At 34.6% G+C, this 12,852-nt stretch overlaps 1 protein-coding gene across 3 annotated transcripts in view; it reads right to left on the bottom strand.

Moving 5' to 3' along the window:
- Positions 1 to 12,852, bottom strand: part of ZEB1 (zinc finger E-box binding homeobox 1) — a 209,868-nt gene that overhangs the window by 63,558 nt on the left and 133,458 nt on the right. For all 3 annotated transcript variants that reach the window (XM_066386868.1, XM_066386870.1, XM_066386869.1), the window contains exon 2: positions 5,779 to 5,979. In XM_066386868.1, the coding sequence (XP_066242965.1) occupies positions 5,779 to 5,979 (201 nt within the window). The remainder of the gene's footprint in view (positions 1 to 5,778; positions 5,980 to 12,852) is intronic.

Here is a 12,852-nt window from a genome sequence, read left to right as displayed (position 1 = left end):
GGACAAACAAAAAAGCAAAAAATACAAGAACAGCAGAGAAGACAATTCTCATAAAAGAACAGAACCCAAAAGTAACTGTGCATAGAGTGAAGCTCTACCCAGTAGGTTCACTTCTCCTTAAAAATAAACTCATCCTGTAGTAATTCCAGTTTTCTGTGTCTGCTCGGATCAGCTTGGTTCGGTCAATAATGTCTAATCTGACAGATAATTTTTCATATTTATCCCCAAGGATCATCTTGAGGAGCCATAGCAATTCAGTGTTCTCTGTTTGGATCTGAAGTCATAAACTTTCATTTGAATCCATGACTTAGGGCCACTTAATAGTGACCAACTATTAAGAATTACTTACCTTGAATTCATGAACTTTAATTTACTGAATATTCTGGTCCAATATCCTAATAGGTTACCCGGCATTACTGGGCAGTACTACTTAATGTCTATGTGCATTTTCACAAAGATATTTTAAACTCCAGAAGTTAGAAAGAATACTATTCACCTGGTAGAATACCAGAATTATCTTGATTTCTGGCTTTCCATGGCTGAGACTATTTTTTACTTTGGTCAAAATTGTTTACGAACAGTTTTGCCTGTGGTGGTGTAGTGGATATAGTGTCAACCTGGAATGCTGAAGTTGCCAGTTTGAAACCCTGGCCTTGCCTGGTCAAGGCACAAACAAGCAGCAGCTACTATGAGTTGATACTTCCTGCTCCTTCCCTGCCTTTCTTTTTCTATCTTCTCTAAAAATTAATAAATAAAATCTTAAAAAATAAGTTTTGTGTTTATTGGTTTGTTCTACTTGGTGAGGCAAGATTTTTTTGAACATGGTGTGACATATATAAACTTTTAATTTTATTTTTAAATTAGGTGAGGAAGAGTCTAGAATTAGCACTTTATGTAGTTTTATAAATGTAGTTTATTTATGAAAGAAATGTATCTTTAAATGAATTTCTTCCTGATGCTCCAAGATTCCTTCTTTTATCATTTCTTTTCTGTTCAGACATACCTTGTTCACAAAAAAAAGTTGTCAGCATTTTTATCATTAAGAATGATGTTTGTGCCTGACCAGGCGGTGGCGAAGTGAATAGAGCCTCGGACTGGGATGTGAAGGACCCAGGTTCGAGATCCCGAGGTCATCAGCTTGAGCATGGGCTCACCTGGTTTGAGCAAAGCTCACCAGCTTGGACCCAAGGTCACTGGCTGGAGCAAGGGGTTACTCGGTCTGCTGTAGCCCCACAGTCAAGGCATATATGAGAAAGCAAGCAATGAACAACTAAGGTATCGCAACGAAAAACTGATGATTGATGCTTCTCATCTCTCTCCGTTCCTGTCTGTCTATCCCTATCTATCCCTTTCTCTGACTCTCTCTCTGTCTCTGTAAAAAAAAAAAAAATAGAAAGAAAAAAAAAGATGTTTGTTTGTGATAGATTTTACATAGACACACTTTATTAGATCAAGGAAGATCTCTTTCTAATTAGTTAGCTTTTATGTTATCTATTCACAGTTATTGAATTTTCCTAAAAGTTTCTTTCTGTGTCTGTTGAGATGAATATTTCACTGTTTTTCTTAAGTTTCTTAAAGTGTATTTTAAAATTTGTTTAAACATTATTTTGACCTTGCATTCCACATGTGTATACCTCCACAGGGGTGGGCAAAAGTAGGTTTACAGTTGTGAGTACACAAAAGTTCCTGTATTAGTATTTATTATTATTTGTATTATAACTGTAAACCTACTTTTGCCCACTCCAGTATAATGTATAGTTAATATTTTGTTTGAGATTTTTGTATCTGTGTTCTGAATGAGTCTATAATTTTCCATTCTTATGCTTATTTGGTTTGGTATCAAGATAATGGCAGCATCTTTTAAAAAGTTGGGGAATATTCTCTCTTATTATCTTTGGAAGAGCTGTCTAAAATATTAATTATTAATAGCTCCTTCAAAATGTAGAATTTATCAGCGGTGTCATCTTGTTTAGAGTTTTCTTAGCAAGAGAAAAAAAATATAGACACATACACATTTATACATATATAAATTTTTATACAAAAAGTTTTACTGTTTGTTTCTTTTGATGTACATTTTATGAATTTTAACCCATGTACAGATTCATGAAACCACCATTGAAATCAAGGCTCAAAATGGTTACATCATCCCTCCCAAATCCCCAATGCTATACTTTTATAGTCACATTCCCCTCCTCTTGAGCCTGGCAACCACTGATCGTTATTCAGCACATAGTGTGTTGTTTTTAAATGTCATATGCATGGACTCATACCTTATGTAACCTTTTGAGACTGACTTCTCTCAGTCAGCATAGTAATACATTTGAGATCCATCCACATTGTTGCTTTTGTCCTCCTCCCCTTTTTTGTTGCTGAGTAGCATTCCTTTCTATGAATGTACTATACTTTCGTTTTCCTTTCACCTGTTGACGGACAGTGGACTGTTTCCAGTTTTTGGCAACTATGAATAGATCTTCTTTAAACATCAGTGTACAACTTTTTATGTGAACCTAAGTTTTCATCTCCTAAGGGAAAATACGATCCAGACACAAGATTTCTGGGTCATAAGTTAAGTGTATATTTAACTTTATAATATACTTCCCAACTGTTTTCCAAAGTGGCATCCCTCTTCAATCCTATAAGCAAGGTATAAGCAGGGTGTAAGAGTATGAGTTACTCCATATTTTCACCCACTTGTGGAAATATTTTTGACCACCAATTTAATTTGTTTAGAAGTTATAGGATTATTCATGTTTTATAATTCTTCACGAGCCAGTTTTGTATAAGAATTTCTATCCTATCCATATTTTCAAATTTATTGGCACACAGTTGTTCACAATACCTCCTATTGCCTTGTCAATATCTGTAGTATCTGTAATTATGTCTTCTTTGCCATTTCTTATTTTGGCCATTTATATTTTTCCTTTTTTCTTGATCTTGTTAAACTTTCAAAGAATAAAGTTTTGCCTATGTTAATCTTTTGTATTGTAGGTTTATTTTCAATTTTATATTACTTACTTTTTTTTTACTTTCAAACAGCTCAGTTTGCTATTCTTTTTCTAAATTCTGGAGCTAGATGCTAACTTCATTAACTTTTAGCCAGAACCTTTCCTAAAATGTATACTTAAAATTTCTGTAAAAAGTGCTTTTCACCAAGATATATATACCCCTATATTCACTGCAGCATTATTCATGGTGGCCAAGACATGGAAACCATTCAAGTCCTTTAACAGAAGATTGGATAAAGATGTGGTACAGATGTACAAAGGAATACTACTCAGCCATAAGGAACAACAAAACACCGTCATTTGCGACAACATGGATGGACTTTGAGAATATCATGCTAAGCTAAATAAGTCAGTTGGAAAAAGCTAATGATTTCATTCATATGTGGAGTATAAAACTGAAAACTATACACACAGATAACAGTATGGTGGTTACCAGATGTAAGGGGTATGGGGGGCAGTAAAGAGTAAAGGGGGCCAAATATACGGTGGTGGAAGATAATTTGACTTTGAGTGGTAGGCATACAAGGCAATATACAGCTCATCTATCATAGAAATGTACACTTGAAACCTATATAACCTTATAACCAAAGTATCTTCCTCCAAAAGTTTTGTTTTTGCTTCTTCTTAGTGCCAAAGGGTATTAGCATCAGTTCCAATTTAAACAATCATGGCTTAAGATTTATCAGGCTAGCTAGTAGTGTGGATTTGCACTGTAAATCAATGAGACACCTTGTGGTTACTACTTCTCAGAGACAATTCTCTACTGCCAATTCCTGACCAAGGAAATTTTGTCTGCTAACTCCTGAGAACGGTGAATGACTGAAGGTTTGCTTTTAGATCATGATATAATCAAGATGTAATCCATACTAGGGGAGAATCTGTAATTAAACATTTTGGTGGTGCAAGGATTTGTTTCTTCTCAGAGGCCAGAAAACCACATTTACATTCCTTTGGTTAGGGAAATGTCCTTAAGACCAAAGAGTCTTTATACTGAGCTCTGCTCACCTTTATGCATTCCTGTCTTCACTTAGATTTTGGTATGTTGTCTTACACTGTGATTGGCTCTTTAAATCTTTCAAAAAGATTTATTTATTTTTAAATGTAGTATCACTAGTTATTCTCAGTGAGACAGTCCAAATAGTCCATCCTAATATATTTTCAGAAGCAGAACCTCTTTAAGGAATGTTCATCTTTCTTTTTAGCTTCATCTATCTCATTTTCCTCATCTTCCCCTTTCCAGACAAACAGTTTCCTTATTGCTTCCACATTAAGACTTTGGATTAACTACACTGATGGGTCAATTCTGGCCACAGACAAGAAATACATAAGCAATTCTTGCTCCCAAATGTTCTGAGCTCAGTATTAAAGTTTAACAGGTGAATAGCCCTGCCATTAACCAGTGTGATAATAAATAAGCAACTGAACTTACCTGGGTTCTGTTTTCCAGAAACCCAGTAGTTACATAGATCCTTTCCTCTGAGTTACTTCCCACATAAAAATCAACCACATCTTCTATGTCCTACCTCCAAATATTTCTGTCAAATCTCTCCCCTTTACACCCACAAGGACCACTTCTTTAGTGCAAAATCCCTTGTCATTACCTGAATTATGATAGCCTCTTTTCTGAAGGCACTACCTCCTGCCTCTAAGTTCCCCTCCCTCTAAAATTCTTTTCCATACTGCTACCAGATTTATTTCTAAAGTTCATATGAGTAATGTTATTTTCAAATTTCCAGGATTGAGCTCAAATTCCTTGACACAGCACACAAGACCCTTCCTAGTCTTTCCTTTCTTTACTTCCCTGATCCCATGTTCTGCAAGCACAGTCTGTTCAAACCTCTGTGGTTTCGTGTATGTTGTGTCATCTGCTTGAAGCTCCCTCTATTCCTTGTCTTTACCTAATTAACCTCTGCTGATGGTTTATAACTCAAGACCAGCAGTTTCACTCAGAAATTCTTCTAGGACTTCTCCTCTTAGATTTGGATGTTTTATAGTATATAAACTATATACTATATATCATGATATACTATATATCATGCTAAGCTAAATAAGTCAGTTGGAAAAAGCTAATGATTTCATTCATATGTGGAGTATAAAACTGAAAACTATACACACAGATAACAGTATGGTGGTTACCAGATGTAAGGGGTATGGGGGGCAGTAAAGAGTAAAGGGGGCCAAATATACGGTGATGGAAGATAATTTGACTTTGAGTGGTAGGCATACAAGGCACATATATACACACACACACAAACACACACACATTTTTATATACAAGGAGAGGGGAGGGAGAGAAGAGGAAGAGGGGAGGGAGAGGGAAAGAGGTAGGGAAGGAGCGGGAGAGAGGGAGGCAGGTTGGCTTACAAACACTAAAAATATTCCAATGATTTATCTTTGTCTGGAACTCTTGCTCATTAAATTATTGTAATTTTACTAAACCAAATATAATTTGTTGGTTTCTACGTAGACTCTTCATGTACAGTCACAATATGAAATTAAAGATAGGTTCAATTATATGTACAGCATATGGAAAACTTTATTCTTTTAAAAAACTCTACTAGAGTTCAATGTATTATTGCATTGTATATTTGGTCATAATAACTTTATTATTCTGCTTCATAACTTACTTTTTGGTAAACAGAGGGATCTCTTCTGTTGATTAATAGACAAATTTACAGTTCATTTCAAATTTTTCATCCATTTATCTTTTCAGTTAATATATATTTTTTAAAGAATCAAGAGAATAGAGTATTACAAAACGAAATGAACTTGCCATCGTCCTCCCAGCAGCTCTTGGCGCTCCGGTCCCTGTCGCCGCTCTGGGGCAGCCCCGTCTGGTCTCCCAGCAGCTCGTCTTCCGGCAGCCCACCCTCGCAGTCGGCGGCATCGGCGACACTTTCTTCTTCCACGATGTGGAGTTTATCTTCATCATCTGAATCTGAGTTTGTTTCTACCACAGTATTATAATTTGTAACTGCAATACAAAAAAGAAATAATCAAAATATACTAGTGTAAATATCAATTTTTATACTTCAGTAAAATTAAAAATTTTAAAGTATTTACAACAGATTGTGATTCAATATTTCTTTTTATAGCTATACTTATTGACTACTTTCTATATGTACAAGTGACTTATAAATAGTAACTCATTTAATTCTTACAACAACCTTACAGCAACTCTATGAAATAGAGTATCTACCATCTACAACTTATATCCCTGTTTTACAGCAGTAGAAACCAAGACACAGGGAAGCTTCAAGATCATCCAACTAGGAAGTGGGAGGGCCGGGATTTAAACCCTAGTGGTCTGGTTTCATATTCTGTGCTCTTAAACAACACATTAAACACCCTCTCCAACCACAACGAGCTTGTTCTATGTGACACTGTTCATGTACAATTAGGACTTCAAATATTGAAAGCATTACAATTTAAGAAAAGATCCCAGGTACTCTAATAAAACAAAAATATATCATCAAATTTACCATAAGAAAAGTATTTTCAGGTTAGCAATTAAACCCAAGCATTTCATATTAATTGTCACTGGCTTTAGAAAAAATCAACCAATTTAGCAATATTTCTACATAATTCAGGTAAAATTTAAGTAACATGTATACGTGAGTCAGTCATTCTTAAAAAGTAATTGAAATTGAGAAGTTTTCAAATGGGTACCCTGTTCATATTTTTAATGAATAACAAAAAAATTTAATATCAACATTATAAAGGATATATAATTATTCTGAATGGATAAAGCTCACATAAACATGAGTAATAGATGAGAATAAAATTCTCTAAAACAAATAATTTAGTATAGTCAGTATTTTTCCTTCATAGTCCTTGCAATAATGACTGTAATAGAATATAAATTATTTAGTACCTCATTGGGTATGGTCACTGGAATACCTTTTTTCAACTATTTGAAAAGGTGATTCTTATTAAGATAGATTGAGAAGGGAAAAAAAGGAAGCTTTGCTTTGTTTAGAAATTAAGCAATGATTATTTCCAGTTCTATATCTTCCTTAAATTTTGCAACCTTTCTTGATAGGAGATAATCACCTAAATGCTTAAATGATATGCATATATAGCTCCCCTTACACACCTAAGAACATGAAAGAAGAAATACAATAAAAAGTATGACTGCACATGTTAAAGTGAGTACAAATAACCAAAAATCTCCGAAGCTGCTCTTATAGACCTTGGGAAGACCACTCTGTTCAAAAGATAGTGGAGTTACCATTTTGCCAACATTAAGAACTTATCAATATCTTGTACCATAAGAAAAATGTTAAGTCTTGTGTCATAAATACTTTAGTGTGAATACATTTTCCAGCTCTTTTCCCAAGAGCACATCATTTTCTCCCTGATATTCTTATACAAGTAATACATTTTCATTGAAAAAAATATTCAGACCATACATAACATGTAAAATTAGTAAAAACTTCCCTCCCATTTTTCTTCTTCAACTCACTCTTTAAAGGTAACAATAACAGTAAATTTTATTAATTTATACACTAAGTAGAAATGATAATCATTTTATATAGCTTATCCTATTTTATTGTAATACAGCTCTCACCTTTACACATATGTATCTTATATTTAATAAAATCCTATATATAAATGTTTATATGCATATTTAATACACATGAGATCATTTATATATTTTACTACTTAGTTTTCTGCTACGGAATAACATATTTTGGAAACTTTCCTATGTGAGTGCATGTGGAGCTTTATCATTTTTTTCTGAATAGCTACACAGAATTTCCTTGTACAGATATAATTTAACTAATCCCCTATTCTTAAAATTTAGTTTCTTTCCAGCGTTTAAGCATTAGCAACAATGGCATAATAAATTTTCTTATATCTTTGGCCATTCCTTAAATACATCTGTCAGATATATCAGTAGGGGTAGAAGTGCTGAGCCAAAGGGAAAATGTATTAAGTAGATAGTCACAAAAACATGGGGAATTCCTTGTGCTCCAGCCACACTAGGAGCAGAGTTAAGTGTGGAATAGTGTGTGTCAATAAAGGGAAGGATTCTCAAAGCATGGGCTGCAGTTGGATGAGAATTACTTGATGAGCCCTTACCTGAGTGTAAGATGCAAGTGTGTGTGTGTGTGTATGTGTGTGTGTGTGTGTGTGTGTGTGTGTGTATAATTTTTGTAATGAGGCATCTTACTGGCAAATAATGCACCATGCTATTAACTTTCATTTTTCTTTTCAAGGTTCCTTATTAGTAACCTACTAAGTGATTTACTAAAGTCACTTAATGTTGCTATGGTGTGCAGTCATTTATACATGCTAAAATTAGACAATATTCAGTATTTACTGAGGATCACTCAATTTTGTATTCACTAGCTCTGGCCACCACAGTGGTTCACTGCAGAGCTCTCACTATGCATGGAGAGCTGAAATGTCTATTCCTTTGTGAAGGGAGGTTTCTGTGCTTCCTTAGTATCATGAGTTGACCATGGTTTTATACTGGTGCTATTCTTGCCTGTAATGATATAATGCTATAGTTCAGCTTTATCGTTATCAATTGTGTTAATTGTAGGTTATTTGGTTGACCAAAGACTGTACATGTAATTCATGTACATTTAGAGTATTTGGGGACTTGAAAATTTTTCCAATAAATAGGCTTTCAGATATATATGCATTATAGTTAAAATATTAACTTGCATGCTGTATATTTTCACTAAGTTCTTTTCACCTTGAGCTGTGGGTGTTTTATTCTGAATCAAGCATTGCTCAAAGTACTCTTCAAGAATAACTGTCACTTTCTAGGACTCTAGCAAAACTCCTTCCTGTCACCCGGTAAAGCTGCCATTGTGGTATGTAAGATTATAAGCCAAATACAGGAACCACAGAACATATATATTATAGTCATCTTGTGCATTTTCCCAAAGCATGTTTTGAGTATGTGGTATAAAACTTGAGAAAATTAAAAAAGCAATATATTTTATTAGTTAGGATGGAAAAAGACCAAGAACTAGTTCCCAAGGTTTCTTATGTCTTCTACTTCACAGTCACTTAGCTGAGAGGAAAATCAGTGCAAATCATTTATATTATCATAACTTAGATAATAGGCAAGTTTCCTTGTGTTTCTGAATCCATCCTTCTGTGGATCTATAGAGCTAACTTTAAAAATAGGGTCCCAGCACCAAAAGCATAAAGCAGGACCCTGATAAATTCTAATAGCCAGGGAGAGTGTCATTCTTATTTCAATTGTCTGCCCGCGTATTGTTATACCTTTATACTGTCTAACCCAGGGGTCCCCAAACTTTTTACACAGGGGGCCAGTTCACTGTCCCTCAGACCATTGGAGGGCCAGACTATAAAAAAAACTATGAACAAATCCCTATGCACACTGCACAGATCTTATTTTAAAGTAAAAAAAAAACAAAACGGGAACAAATACAATATTTAAAATAAAGAACAAGTAAATTTAAATCAACTAACTGACCAGTATTTCAATGGGAACTATGCTCCTCTCACTGACCACCAATGAAAGAGGTGCCCCTTCCGGAAGTGCGGCGGGGCCGGATAAATGGCCTCAGGGGGCCGCATGTGGCCCGCGGGCCGTAGTTTGGGAACCCGTGGTCTAACCTTTAGCTAAAAAATAGAATAAAATATAATTTGTTTAAAGAGTGGTATATTCTCAATCACACGTGATCATTAATTTTTAGTTGAATTTTAATTAAAATAATATTTCAAGAAAGCAAAGATAGAAAAAAATAGAAAAGGTAAACAGTTTTAAAATCTTTTAAGTATAATTTATAATTCACAATATGAATTTAAATTTCAATAGAAAATGCTAACATTTTCACTGTAGTCTTATCGTCAAGGATACAAATGGCTTTTTGGTGGTAGTTCTTGTTGATATTATTTGCTAACAGTGCTAGATATAACAGTATCCACACTGCATAAGGAGGTTATGAGCAGCTAATGATTTAAAAATGTATTCTGTTTAGATCAGTGTCTTGCATATAGTTAAGACTATATAAGTGTCTGCTATCATCATCATCATCTCATTGAATCTTTACAATTCCTAAGAAATAGGTACTATGATATCTCCCTTTTATAATAAAAAAACATATATATGTAAAGAGAGTAACTAAGTAATCTGGCTGAGGTTATACAGCTATTAAGTTGTTGAGCTGGACTCAAATCCTGGTCTGCTTGATTCCACAGTCCATATTCTGTAACTACTATGTATAAAGCCTCCTGAGAGAAAACTGTTGCACTAATGAGAAATATCCTTAAACTTGGATTTGTGTGTCTAGCCTATTCTGGAGCATTAGAATTCTATACTTAATTTACTACTGAAAAAATTTTCAAATGACTAAAAAATATAATCATTAGATCTCATTATAATACAACAAACAGTATACCGTGTGGTAACATCATCATTTTAATAAACATTTAGAAGACTTTCATACAACATATTCTTTTTGCACTTGATTGCATGAAGCACCAAATCAACCACATAAATTAAACTCCAATGTAAACATCTGTTTCTAGGTGATGTACAATTATAATAAAAGAATTAGGTGAGCATGGTTCAAAAAGAGAGTAATACCATCTTAACTTCATTAAAATAAGAGCAAGATCATCTAAATGCTTTATAAATAGGGAACTCCACCATACAATGTTTATTGTAGTTCAGAATAGTAAATTAAACTACATAAAAGAAGAGGTTAAGGGAGAGAAGAAAGGAAGAGGGGGAGATGTAACTCTCAGGTCTTCGATTCCTGTCAGGGGATCACTGTGGCCAGTGCTGATTGAAGCTACATGCTGAGGCTATGTTTCAACATCTTTTTTAGGTGTAGAAAGGCTTCTTTTTTTTCTTTCTAGAAGAGGAAGTTCTGCTTACATCAAGCTATTAATATCTGCTTAACTACATCCTACTCACTCCTACCAAATAATCAAAAACACATATCTGCATGGTAGAAAAGAAAGATAAAATCTCTTTTAGGAAAAAACAAAGACTAATTCTTAAAAACTATCAGACTGCTTCTAACCAGTTGTTTCATATACACTAGACTAATCTACTGTCATAATTTAAGAAACCAAAAAAAGATACACTTTGAGTCATGTTCTCCTGAGTAATGGATTATAGTTGAAGGAGTAGAATATTTTACGCATGTTCACACTATGCTGGAAACAACACAACTTAGGCACAAATGCTGTGAAATCTGAAGAGAAAGGTGGAGACACTGAAAAAGTAGTTACGTTATTCTTTAAAATCAGCTGGGACAGCCTGACCAGGCGGTGGCGCAGTGGATAGAGCCTCGGACTGGGATGTGGAGGACCCAGGTGGAGACCCTGAGGTCGTCAGCTCGAGCGCGGGCTCATCTGGTTTGAGCAAAGCTCACCAGCTTGGACCCAAGGTCGCTGGCTGGAGCAAGGAGTTACTCGGTCTGTTGTAGCCCCACGGTCAAGGTACATATGAGAAAGCAATCAATGAACAACTAAGGTGTCCCAACGAAAAACTGATGATTGATGCTTCTCATCTCTCTCCGTTCCTGTCTGTCTGTCCCTATCTAGCCCTCCCTCCCCCCCTCTGACTTTCTCTCTGTCACTGTAAAAAAAAAGAAAAAATCAGCTGGGACAGAAGTAACACCACTTAATATATTTTTCTTATCTTGAACAGAGTCCCTAGCACACTGTTTCCACACAGTGGGTACAGAATGATTTATATAGAAAAAGCCAATCTCTTTTTCTTAGTGAAGAAATAAATCATATACTTAAGTGTTATCGATAATTCAGGAAAATGAAGAAAAACCTGCAATGACAACCAGACAAAGAATTCATACATTAGCACATGAAATGAAAAGGAGCAGTCTTTTGCCAGTTCACAGGGTTAGAGAAAACTTACGCAAATAATGTTACTCCAGGAAAGCAGAGATGATATTGTCCACAAATACTCAGTTCCCACTGTAAATATTTGTTAACCTGGCTTTTGACCCAATTTAAATATAATATAAACTCACCATCTATATGTATTTTACTGTATAATAAAGATTATGATGTAATATACATATTTAATGCAACATGTAATATAAATTATATATAATGTGTATATTATCTAATTTTAATTTAAATTTTTAAAAAATAGGCATCATAATGGTTTTTAGGGTGCTCCAAGCACGATGAACAAGTTAGGTTTTAATAAATACTAACAGTTTAGCAAATTTTGGAGGTGAGTTTTTTTAAGCCCTCTCTAGGTAATACTTTTCTTTATCTAGGATGCCTGTCAAATGGAGCAATAATACATAGCCTCTTTTTACATTTTCAAATACATTTAACCTGTTGTAACTCCAATGAAGTCAATGATTTTGAAATTTGCTCTTGCAAAAGGGTTGGTGTTTTTTGATGTCTTCAAATACAAGTTATTAATAAAATAAAAACTGATCGTCAAAGGCAGGGAAGGGGGTTGTTACTATGCACAGAATCCTAATTCTTATCTTCTCCCCTCTTTCATTACACAAAATTTACTAAGTATTTAAGAGGTTTGTCTTTGGTACTCTCTCAGTTCTTTTCCTGGACTTTTCTCCATTCTCCATAGGTCCTCTGTCTACATGATCCCAACAAGAGCCATCCCAAATTACCTTCTCCTTTCCCTGCATTATCAAAACTCCCACTCAGTGAGCTTATTTCAGCCAGTGTTAGTGTAACTCACTAAGAGGTAGATCAGACAGTTAAACAGCAAAGGTCTTAGAGATTAAACTAAATTCAGTCCTAGGAGCCTCTGGTTCTTTTGAGTGTGGGAGGAAAGTATCTAGACTGAGATAATTCATACTAAATTTTCAATAACTAATATTTTCTTTATAGGTACAATATACATTTA

This window comes from Saccopteryx leptura, chromosome 5, assembly GCF_036850995.1.
Source record: "Saccopteryx leptura isolate mSacLep1 chromosome 5, mSacLep1_pri_phased_curated, whole genome shotgun sequence".
Classification (NCBI taxonomy): domain Eukaryota; kingdom Metazoa; phylum Chordata; class Mammalia; order Chiroptera; family Emballonuridae; genus Saccopteryx; species Saccopteryx leptura.
This window is presented reverse-complemented; position numbering and strand designations above follow the sequence as displayed.